Genomic DNA, 12,385 nt, shown 5'->3' with positions numbered 1-12,385 from the left:
TCACTGCTGCACAGCAGAAACTAACAACATCATAAATCAAGGATATTTCACTGTTCTAAAAACAGGTAAGGAAGGCAGGAAGGAATCAAATCACAGTAAACTCCAATGCAAAGAAAAGAACTGCAGGGCTCGGCTCCCAGAAGGGTGTGTCTCCACCCACTTCCATTCCCAGGATCCCACCAGTCATGTGGTGACCTTTCCTCAGCAGGGCAGACAGTAACCTGAGGTCAGTCTGCCAGGGTAGGGGTGCAGAAACGGAGCCCAGAAGCAGTGACTTCCTTCTGCTACTTTACGTCTCAGATGAAACTCCACTCCCCTACTGCATCAGAAGTGAATATTCTCAAGACACAAGTCCACCGTCGCCCAGGAGCTTAGAGACACGGTTCACACCATGCCCAAGGCACCCTTCATTCAGAATCCATGTAAACATGCTTCACCTTGTCACCTCCTGCTTCAACATTTTTAGCAATCTCCAGGGAGTAAAGAACTAAATCTTACATGAGTCTTAACTTGAAATTCAACAGTACTGACACAGGGACTGTCTTGGTGGTCCAGCGGTTAAGACTCCACCTTCCAAAATGCAGAATGTTGGGTTCCACCCTGGTCGGAGAACAAACATCATGCATGCCCTGGAGCAACTAAGAGTTGACACAACCAAAAACAAAAAACAAAAAATACTGATGCTAACCTAACTTTCAGGCCAAACACCCACACTTCTATTAAAGACACGCTGTTCGTCTGTCTGTATTTAATCCAAATAGTTTCTTCATTTTTTTTACTTTTTCGATCTTGGTAATGTATTCACCTTTGTATTTTTTATTTACCTACCTTATTATATTTTATAATTTTCTACATTGTTTCATAAATAGACTACACAAGCCTTGATACGAGTTATGGTACTAAATAATTATTTAGTTTTTCTAATTAATTAATTTTGAAAGTGAAAGTGAAGTTGCTCAGTCGTGTCGGACTCTTTGTGACCCCATGGAGGGTAACCTACCAGGCTCCGCGGTCCATGGGAATTTCCAGGCAAGAATACTGGAGTGGGCTGCCATTTCTTTCTCCAGCGGATCTTCCCAACCCAGGGATCGAACCTGGGTCTCCTGCATTGCAGACAGACGCTTTACCGTCTGAGCCACTAGGGAAGCCCAAGTGTTGTTTATTTATTTTTAATTTATTTATTTTAATCAGAGGCTAATTACCTTACAATATTGTGGTGGTTTTTGCCATACATTGACATGAATCAGCCATGGGTGTACATGTGTTCCCCATCCTGAACCCCCCTCCCACCTCTCTCCCCATCTCATCCCTCTGAGTTGTCCCAGAACACCAGCTTTGGGTGCCCTGCTTCATGCACTGAATTTGCACTAGTCATCTATTTTACATATGGTGTAAAGAATTCTTTACTTAAGAATTTCTCAGACTACATATTGCAAAGCACCTACATTATTTTGTACAGGGAAAACAAGAACACTTTAGGTCTCTAATTGGCCCAGAAGAATCTGTCCTCTCAGTCACTATCAACTACATTGCTCTGAGCACCTGATTAATTACTGGGGACACCAGTCCTCCATGTCCTTCTCTGAACCTATGCCGTATCTGAACACCATTGTCATTCTCTCAATGTCCCTGGTCTAAAAGGGGGAAATCCTTAAATACATGTTGAAACTTGGCAAACGGAACTGTTTCAAGGTCTGCTCCACATTGAGTACAAACTACTTTAGGAAAAAAAAAAAAGGATTTCATTTAGGGGTCTATGTGGGTTCCTATACCCCAATGTATTTTGCTGGTAAGGTCTATGGGAACATGTGTACCCTGCCATCTCTGTATCTCTAAGGTCTCGGTTATTAGCACCCGATGAAAAAGAAATCAAGAACTGAGTTTGATTTCATTCATAGGAGGCAGAAAGTCACAGGAGAAATGCAGCCAGAAACTACAGCACTCACTAAATGACAACAAAGCTATCCTGACTGAGTATATTTTGCTGGGTGGACAGACCCAAATTCATGTCTTAATGATACAACCCTCTTTCATTTTGCACATAAGGCTAACGGGAAGAGACATTACTCAAAGTTTTTGCAGTATAAACAGACTTCATACTAAATGAAAGCAAGGTTCATACAGTTGCTATTAAATATAATCATGAGATACAATAAAAAGAGTGACCAGGGAAACCAGGCCACTAAAATAAGTGTGAAGAATTTTAAGTGAAATGTTTGCAGTTTAAATACTGAGTCACAGGCAGGAAATAGGAGCCACTGCAAAATTTTTATCTTTAGAAATTATTTTCAAGGATCTTCTCCAGCAAACAATATGTAAAATCCTGGAAAAGAAGAATCTATGGCAAGTTTAATCTCAATCTATGGATTGAGTTTAATCAGTGTGGATCAATGAACTCTTAAACTTTGCAGGGAGTTAAGGAGCAGGACTCATTAGAAAGGACCCTGATTCTGGGAAAGGTTGAAGGCAGGAGAAGGGGATGACAGAGGAGGCAATGGTAGGATGGAATCACCGACTCAATGGACATGAGTTTGAGCAAGCTCCAGGAGTTGGTGATTGACAGGGAAGCCTGGACTCCCTGCAGTCCATGGGGTCGCAAAGTGTTGGACACGAATTAGCAATTGAACAACAAGAAGTAGGGAGGTATACTCAAGGGGTAAATGCCATTGTGATTCTAACAAGAAATGAGTAAATAAACGTATCTACCTCCTCACACATTTACCCTGTCTGTGGGTTACATGAATGAGATAAGAACACTTAAAAGCTATGCTCTAAGTGAGTGGCAAGTATACGTGAAATATTAATTATAGTCACCATGCTGTTCATTACATCGTTCAATAAATCACAGGAGTTCTTCAGGTAATTATAACTAAACAAAAACACCTTGTAGCTCAGTTGGGAAAGAATCTGCCTGCAATGCAGGAGACCTGGGTTCAAATCCTGGGTCAGGAAGATCCCATGGAGAAGGGAATGGAAACCCCACTCCAGTATTCTTGTCTGGGAAATCCCAGGGACAGAGGAACCTGGTGGGTCACAGTCTGTGGTGTCACAATAGTCGGACACTACCTAGTTGGCTAAACAACAACAACTTATTTAAGTCAATAAAGCTTTATGTTTGAGACTGAGTATCTGATTATGTTGAGGGCTCTGCAAGTCTCAAGCATTTATTCAATGATTATTTGTTTTTGGTTCAAAATTTAGCAAACATATTGTCCTGCTGGTTTAGATAGCTTTGTGGGAAAATCAGGAGAAAAACATGATACTATAATCTAGTATAAATGGATGAGCAATCCTATACTCATTGTGAACCATGAACACTTTATACTTTTGACACAAACGTGTTGAAGGTTAGAAATATGAGCTTCATGTTCTAATTGTCTTTAATTAAATGCTGTCTCAAACACAAATAAAGAATGGTGGCGGGTTGCGGGGGGCGGGGGCGGGGACAAAACAGAACGAAAATTGTGCCAGGAAAGGAGGAACATATACCCAATCGAATTTTACATTAAAGTACAAAAGAAATTCAGTGGAAAATAAGACATTTATGGATTAAAGTTGCTGGAAAAGTGGGATATCCACACACCCAAAACAAATAATTCAATGCATTCACTGCTTCATGTTCTAGAAATAACAGAGAGATTCATAGACCTACATGTAAGACCTAAAATAAGAAAGGTCTTCCCTTGTGGCTCAGCTGGTAAAGAATCCGGCTTCAATGCCAGAGACCTGGATTTAATCCTTGGGTTGGGAAGATCCCCTGGAGAAGGGAAAGGCTATCCACTCCAGTATTCTGGGCTGGAGAATTCCAAGGACCATATAGTCTGTGGGGTTGCAAAGAGTCGGACACGACTGAGTGACTTTCACTTTCAAAGCAAGGAAGACTCAAGAGGTAAAACATGGGAGGAAGCTCTGTGACCAAAGACCAAGAGGTTACTGATTAGAAAATATACCAAGGCAGATTCATTCACAGGGGTACTACATTAGTAATCAGGCCTAGACCAACATGAAAATATTTACAAAACTGAGGAACACTCTTAAGAAAGTACAAAAGAAGCCTGGGGCTGAGGAAAAATATTTGTCCCTCCATCTAGAAAAGGACTTGTTCCCAGACTGCATAAACAACCTCCAACCTTCATAATAAGGAAACAAATAATTCACTTCATAATGAAAGGATGATTCAAAGAGACACTTAGCAAAGAAAATAGACAAATAGGAAGTAGAGACGTAAAAAGTGGTCTCATGGCTTTATTCCCTTGGGAAATGAGAGTTACGATGGTAACTAGATACACTCACACACTTACTTTAATATCTGAGATGAAAACAAATGATCACACTGAATCCCGGCAAGGATCTGAAACAATGGAAACTCTCAACGACTGTTGGCAGTACTGTAAAATCAGAACATACTGAGATCCAGTAGTTCTACCCCCAAGTGTACACCTAGGAGATACGATGGCTCAGTTTCTTATAAAGACTTGTCTGTGAACCTGTATCCATCAACATGTGAATGGGTAAAACGGGATATATCCATACTTCCTTGCTGGCTCAGGAGTAAAGAACCCCCCAGCCAGGTGGAGAAGGCAATGGCACCCCACTCCAGTACTCTTGCCTGGACAAGAGTCGGACACAACTGAGCGAATTCACTTTCACTTTTCACTTTCATACACTGGAGAGGGAAATGGCAACCCATTCCAGTGTTCTTGCCTGGAGAATTCTAGGGACAGAGGAGTCTGGTGGGCTGCCGTCTATGGGGTCGCATAGAGTCGGACACGACTGAAGAGATGCAGCAGGAGCAGCCAGTGCAGGAGACACTGGTTCCATCCTTGGATTGGGAAGACAAACTGGACGAGAAAATGGTACCCACTCCAGTTTTCTTCCCTGGGAAATCCCCACAGAGGAGTCTGTCCATGGACAAAGGCTATAGTCCATGGGGCTTCAAAGAAGTTGGACACACTTAGCAACTGAGCCCACACACATCACTGTGCCCAAGCAAGACAATACTTTACCAACTGAATTATCAGGGAAGACCAAAAGGTTGATCTTCCCAACCCAGGGATTGAACCCAGGACCTCCTGAATTGCAGGCAGATTCTTTACCACCTGAGCCACAAGGAAAGAATAAGAATACTGGAGCAGGTAGCATATCCCTTCTGCAGGGAATCTTCCCAACCCAGTAATCAAACTGTGGTCTCTGCATTGCAGGTGGATTCTTTACCAACTAAGCTATCAGGGAAGTCCCAAAATAATGCCATGCAGGGGTCAATAGGAATGAAGTCTACAAATAATATAGACAATTATTGAAATAAACATGCTAAGTGAAAGAAGCCAGAAGCACACCCACAGATTCAATTTTTGGAAACTTCTAAAGTATGTCAATTGACTTATTGTGCCAGAAAACTGAAGAAGGGGTTCCCAGGACTGGGTGGGAGGTGACTGAGAAGGGTCAGAAGAAAGGATGAGCAAGGAGCCCGAGCATAGTTCTGAACTTGACAGATAAGCTCACCATGCTGATTGAGGAAAGGTTTTCACAGCTCAGTTCATCCAAAGCTTATCAACGGTGCACCTCAAATATGTGAACTTTTGTTGAATTTTGACTAAATGAGTTTTAAAAACTCACCTTTCATTTCAGCTGTAGAGTTCAGTTCAGTTCAGTCGCTCAGCCATGTCTGACTCTTTACAATCATGTGAACTGCAGCACACCAGGCTTCCCTGTCCATCACCAACTCCTGGAGTTTGCTTGGTTCAGTTACAGAGGTTCAGTTCAATCTCTGTACTTTTATATCTCAAATCATTATCCACCCATTTTTTAAATTATTATTATTAACAAGATCATCACAGAGCTGGTGTCGTCCTGAGAGCAAACTGTCTGAGTATTATTTACAGAGTAGTTGCCCATGATTTCTTTAATGTGGGTTCCCTGATGCATGAATAGTTCAGGAGGAAGGCTGAAAGAACACACATCTTAGTATCAGAAGCTAAAAATAAGGCAGAAATCTTACCCACTGTAGTGAGACTAGGTTATATCCACAAGGCAAAACAAAACTGTGGAGATGAACTTGGGAGGAATCCTTGAGTAGGGAAGGAAATAAGAATTTTCTCTTGTTGAAACAAGTTCATTAAATTTACATATAACAATCCAAACTAAAAGAAGCCATAGTGTATACACACACACACACACTGGAATACTACACAACTATAACAAAGTTGAAGTTTTTCCATCTGTAGCAACTTGGATGGACATTGAGGGTATAGGCTAAGTGAAAGAATTTAGACAGAGAAAGACAAATACTGTATGATATTCCTTATGCCGCTGCTGCTGCTGCTGCTAAGTCACTTCAGCTGTGTCCGACTCTGTGCGACCCCAAAGATGGCAGCCCACCAGGCTCCCCTGTCCCTGGAATTCTCCAGGCAAGAACACTGCAGCGGGTTGCCATTTCCTTCTCAAATGCATGAAAGTGAAAAGTGAAAGTGAAGTCACTCAGTCGTGTCCCACTCTTTTCGACCCCATGGACTTCAGCCTACCAGGTTCCTCCATCCATGGGATTTTCCAGGCAAGAGTACTGGAGTGGGGTGCCATTGCCTTCTCCTGATATTACTTATATGTTAAATCTAAAAAATAAATCCAACAGGTCAATATAAAAAAGCAGCAAACCAACAGATACACACAACCAGCTATTGGTTACTAGTGTGGAGAGTGGAGAAGGCAATAGCACCCCACTCCAGTACTCTTGCCTGGAAAATCCCATGGATGGAGGAGCCTGGTGGGCTGCAGTCCATGGGGTCACTAAGAGTCAGGCACAACAGAGACTTTTCACTTTCATGGCATTGGAGAAGGAAATGGCAACCCACTGCAGTGTTCTTGCCTGGAGAATCCCAGGGACGGGGGAGCCTGGTGGGCTGCCGTTTATGGGGTCACTGAGGGTTGGACACGACTTCACTTTCACTTTTCACTTTCATGGCATTGGAGAAGGAAATGGCAACCCACTGCAGTGTTCTTTCCTGGAGAATCCCAGGGACGGGGGAGCCTGGTGGGCTGCCGTCTGTGGAGTTGCATAGAGTCGGACACGACTGAAGCAACTTAGCAGCAGCAGTGTGGAGAGCAAAGGGGGTTGGGGTAAGGTAACAGGAGGGGAGTAAGAGGTATTAGCTATTCAGTATAAAATCAACAGTGTTCAAAACTATATTGTACAACACAGAATAAAGCCAATATTCTTATAATGATAAATGGAGTACATAAAAAATTATGAATCATTACATGATATGTCATATATTCAACAGTGGAAACAGTGTCAGACTTTATTTTTGGGGCTCCAAAATCACTGCAGATGGTGATTGCAGCCATGAAATTAAAAGACACTTACTCCTTGGAAGAAAAGTTATGACCAACCTAGATAGCATATTGAAAAGCAGAGACATTACTTTGCCCACAAAGGTCCGTCTAGTCAAGGCTATGGTTTTTTCCAGTGGTCATGTATGGATGTGAGAGTTGGACTGTGAAGAAAGCTGAGCACCAAAGAATTGATGCTTTTGAACTATGGTGTTGGAGAAGACTGCTGATAGTCCCTTAGGCTGCAAGGAGATCCAACCAGTCCATTCTGAAGAATATCAGCCCTGGGATTTCTTTGGAAGAAATGATGCTAAAGCTGAAACTCCAGTACTTTGGCCACCTCATGTGAAGAGTTGACTCATTGGAAAAGACTCTGATGCTGGGAGGGATTGCGGGCAGGAGGAGAAGGGGACGACAGAGGATGAGATAGCTGGATGGCATCACTGACTCAATGGACATGAGTCTGAGTGAACTCCGGGAGGCCTGGCATGCTGCAATTCATGGGGTCACAGAGTCAGACACGACTGAGCGACTGAACTGAACTGAACTGAACATGATATGTCTGTATCATACCGCACCATTAAAAATGCAAAAGACCTTCAGGCTGGGAAAGATTGAAGGCAGGAGGAAAAGTGGATGACAGAGAATGAGATGGTTGGATGGCATCACCAACTCGATGGACATGCCTTTGAGCAAGCTTTGGGAGTTGGTGATAGACAGCGAAGACTGGCATACTGCAGTCGATGAGATTGCAAAGAATTGGACACAATTGAGTGACAACTAACTGTACATCAACTGATACTTCAATTTCAAATAAAATATAAAGACTCCTCTGAGAAATGCCCTCATAACCGGTTCCTGGGACAGATGCCACATATGAGTCTCCTTACACCAGACAGGGGCTTCCCTCATGGCTCAGTCAGTAGAGAATTCGCCTGCAATACAAGAGACTGCCTGCATGCAGGTGACCTGGGTTCAGTCCCTGGTCGGGAGGATCCCTTGGAGAGATAAATGGCAACTCAATCCAATAGCCTTGCATGGGAAATCCCATGGACAAGAGGAGCCTGGTGGGCTACAGTCCATGGGGACCAAAGTCGGACACAAGTGAGTGACTAAGCCACATCAGAAAGTACCATCTTTATTTTTGAAAAATAACCTTAAGCTGACTGCTTCAATGCTAAAGGAATAACACAGAATTTGGGGTTATGTGTCTAGGACTGTTTGTCCCATTTTGGAATCTGAGGATACAAAGTAATATAAATATCACTGTGCTTGAAATATGTCATATGTGCTGTGATTTCTCATCTAGTCCAAAGGCCAAACATCCAAATTTACTTATGCTTCTCTTAAAACTAATACATTTATAAAAACCACAGATTGCGGAAAAAGCTCAGCTGCCAACCAGGATATCAGAAGATGGTATCTCTGTAACCAAGGTTTTCTGATTAATTACTGTTTGATCATTATGTATTCTGCCAAGAGATGTATACTATAAAAAAGTGGAAACAATTCACAACCTCTCCAACAACTGGGAAACCCTCAGATTCTATAGAGGAAGAATCACTAGAGTCACAAGATGAAGGCTGTGTTCCTGACTCTTCTCCTGGGTCTGGTTTGTGCTGCCCAGGAAGCTCCAGCTCAGCCGGAATCCCCAGAGGTACCCAAATTCTGCTGATCTGAGAGAAGGTCTTGGTTCTGTGAGTGTGACAGAGAGAGACAGTCTTGGTTACATGGATGACCAGCTTGTGTATGTACCACACACATACTGTGATACACATATCTATGTGAGCATAACATAACCCCTGTCTTCCTGCTTGTTGTATTTTTTTTTTCATCTTATTTGTCTGTATGTAAGAAAAAAAAGCGAATATGCTATCATTTAGGGAGTTATGAACTGTCATGGTTTTTAATGGTGTTGTTTTAGCTATTTCAAGGAACTCTAAATTCTTTCTGCTTGAATATGAATCATTATTGCATTTCACAGTCATTATTGCATTATTATTATTGCATTATTCGGCAAGGTAGGAGGTAGAACACTACTTTGCTTAAAAAGACTGACTTGACTTCTCTTCTGAGGGAAACACAGAAGCAAAGATTGTGCTGGGTATTGGTGAAAAACATGTAACCAGATTGACTGGTTTATGGAAACCTTCCTTGTTAGATTACAGGAAACTGGTACACCATTTACATGGCCGCGAATAACAAGGAGAAGATTGAGGAAGGAGGCCCCCTGCGGACATACTTCCGCCAATTTGAATGCATTGACAACTGTGAAAAAATGTCCATTACTTTCATTGTCACGTAAGCACAATCTGCCCCAACTGAACACAACTAGACTGTTGAGTTCTATCATGGGGTTCGGTCTCCAACGGGCAGTGAACGGTGGGGGTGATGCAAGTGAAGATGAGCGTGTGAACCCTGTTCATGGAAGGGTGACCTCCAGCGCTGGGGAATGGATAGTGATGAAGGCATGTCTTGTCTGTTTGTCTTTCAGGCATTACGATAGTTGCACCTTACTCACAGTAGTGGCACAGAGAGCAGAAGGAAATGTTTACCATGTAGATTGTGAGTAGGCAAGCTTTGTCAATGTGTGTGTCTTCTCAGGTTTGTGAGTTACTAAGTTGTGTCTGGCTCTTTGTGACCCCATGGACTGAAGCATGCCAGGCTTCCCTGTCCTTCACCATGTCCCGGAGTTTGCTCAGACTCATGTCCATTGAGTGATGCCATCCAACCATCTCGTCCTCTGTCACCCTCTTCTCCTGCAGCCCTCAATCTTTCCCTCATCAGGGTCTTTTCCAGTGAGTCACCTCATCCCATCAGGTGGCCAAAGAGTTGAAGCTTAAGCTTAAGAATCAGCCCTTCCAATGAATATTCAGGGTTGGTCTCCTAGAGGACTGACTGGTTGATATCCTTGCAGTCCAAGGGACTTGAGAAGTGGGTAGTCATTTCCTTCTCCAGGGGATCTTGCCAACCCAAGAAGGGAAGCCAGGTCTCTTGCATTGCAGGCAGATTCTTTACCGTCTGAGCCACCAAAGAAGCCCAAAACCATGGACCTTGGTGAGATCGATGATTTTGGCTTCATCTAAGACAACTAGATGTCTGGACTTGTGTACTATTTTCTCTATTCATTACAAAGGCCACCTTGGGAAAGACATTACATTTTCCAGGCATTAGTTCTGCACCAGAAAACTAGGATAAGGTCCAATTTGGAAGGTGCCATTGATGGCATCTGAGAAAAAGCCCCATGTTCCTCAGACATGGGGAAGTGTATACAGCTACTTAAGATTGCAACAATCCATTAAAAAATTATTTTCTTTTATTTGACATGCACGTGTCTGTGCTCAGATGCTCAGTCTTAACTGACTCTTAACGACCCCATGGACTATAGGCTACAAGTTCTTCTGTTCATGGGATACTCCAGGCAGGAATACTGGAGGGGGTTGCCATTTCCTCCTCCAGGGATATTCCTGACCTGGGGATTAAAGGGACATCTCAGGCATCCCCAGGACTAGCAGGCAGATTTCTTACAGCTGAGCACCCTGGGAAGCCACTTATTTAAGCTTACAAGATCAAAATTGCTTTAACTAAAGAAATTCTTTAAATATTAAAAGTTTTTACTAGCCTGATTAAGAAGTAGAACCTGATTAAAGTAAATGCCACAGAAAAGTAGAGGATAAAGTAACAGAAAATTTTCAAAATAGTTTTTATGATATAGAAAAAAAAGGAAGGCTAGCACAGATTTGTATCTCTATGGTTTGCTATACTGGAAAGAATTCTCATATATCAATGCTGTAACATTGAATGATTAAATGACTACATATTTGATTTTCAAGGAGAAAATGTGCAATGGAGCATTCTAATTTGGTCTGCTGCATGTTTTTTAATTTCCAATGTGGACATGCAGCCACAGGAACTAAAAAAGAATCATTTCAGGGAATATATCTCTAGCATTTGGCAATCGCCTCATTTCTAGCTCTTTTACCACCCTCTGTACTAGGAAATAACTTTATCTATTAACTTTTATTTTCACATGATTTGCTTAGAGAATACCTTTGTAATCAGGACTGTACTTATAAATTTGGTCACAAAATTCCTGAAAAGTTAATAGTCATCTTTAACAGTAAGCTCTTATGAGCTGGTATGAGATGGTTCGGGCCCACCAACCTACTACAGTTGCAATAGGCAACTTCACTATCATTCATAACCTGTTCAGTCCAGAAAACTGAACGTCTTTACTATGTTCAGAAGAGAGTCATGTGGAGAAAGCTTTCCTACTTCACTAGCTGTTTTAACTGTTACTTACAACACACCCACTATGAATGTCAATGAGACAAAGGTCACCATCAAAGGCATGTGAAGAATACGAGATGCCCAAATGAAGAGGAAAGAAGTTAACTGTATTGAGATTTGAATTTATGTTTTTCTGTCACAGTCATGGGTAAAAATTCTGTGCAACTGATCCCTGTATCAGAAAGCATGTTGGTATTCTATGCTGAAAACTTTGATGGAGAGAAGACCACAAAACTGACTTATGCCCTCGGTACGTACTGTAACTCATTCTATGCAAGCTGGTCATGTTGATATAATCAGTATTTTTGTATTGAGGACAGAAGCATTACAGACGGTATATTTTATTAAGCACACTGGGGCAGACATGTATTCACACAGGAGAACTCAGACGTCATGTGACATGAGTTAGGGTTGCGCCCAAAGATTTGTTATATGGGAAACTGAAGAAATGTAGCCACTGGTGATCCTATCATGTGGCTTTTTAAATTATTAGATACACTTATCCTGGAGGTGCAATGAAATATTCCAGGATGGTCCATGGGATTCTTGTCAAATATCGCATATTGGAGTGGCCAGATTCTGAAACCAAAGTGAACCAAGGTTTAAATTTGAGTTTAGTAGACTCACAGTTCCCAAACATGAATCCATTCATCTCCACCACAAATGGTTTATTCTTTGTCATGATGGTTAAAATAAATCCTGAGACCTGAACTTGATGCTCTTCAAATAACCACTCGATCATATTGAATCCTTCAGAGGCATGTGGTCA

The 12,385-nt window shown here is 42.1% G+C and overlaps 1 protein-coding gene and 1 non-coding gene across 2 annotated transcripts; one reads left to right on the top strand and one right to left on the bottom strand.

The window, feature by feature from the left end:
• Positions 1-1,073: 1,073 nt before the first annotated feature.
• Positions 1,074-1,145, bottom strand: TRNAC-GCA. The gene has a single exon. It is a non-coding gene; the product is annotated as a tRNA-Cys (tRNA).
• An 8,342-nt stretch (positions 1,146-9,487) lies between these two features.
• Positions 9,488-11,866, top strand: LOC104990592 (allergen Bos d 2-like; the record flags this gene model as incomplete). Its single annotated transcript, XM_010842752.1, has 3 exons — positions 9,488-9,627; positions 9,821-9,891; positions 11,759-11,866. Coding segments are annotated over 3 exons (319 nt in total), but the record flags the coding sequence as incomplete, so codon positions are not given.
• Between the last annotated feature and the right edge of the window lie 519 nt (positions 11,867-12,385).

This window comes from Bison bison, unplaced genomic scaffold (genome assembly GCF_000754665.1).
Source record: "Bison bison bison isolate TAMUID 2011002044 unplaced genomic scaffold, Bison_UMD1.0 scf7180017847310, whole genome shotgun sequence".
Lineage (NCBI taxonomy): Eukaryota > Metazoa > Chordata > Mammalia > Artiodactyla > Bovidae > Bison > Bison bison.
The sequence above is the reverse complement of the archived record's forward strand: the minus strand, read 5'-3'. Positions and strand labels throughout refer to the sequence as shown.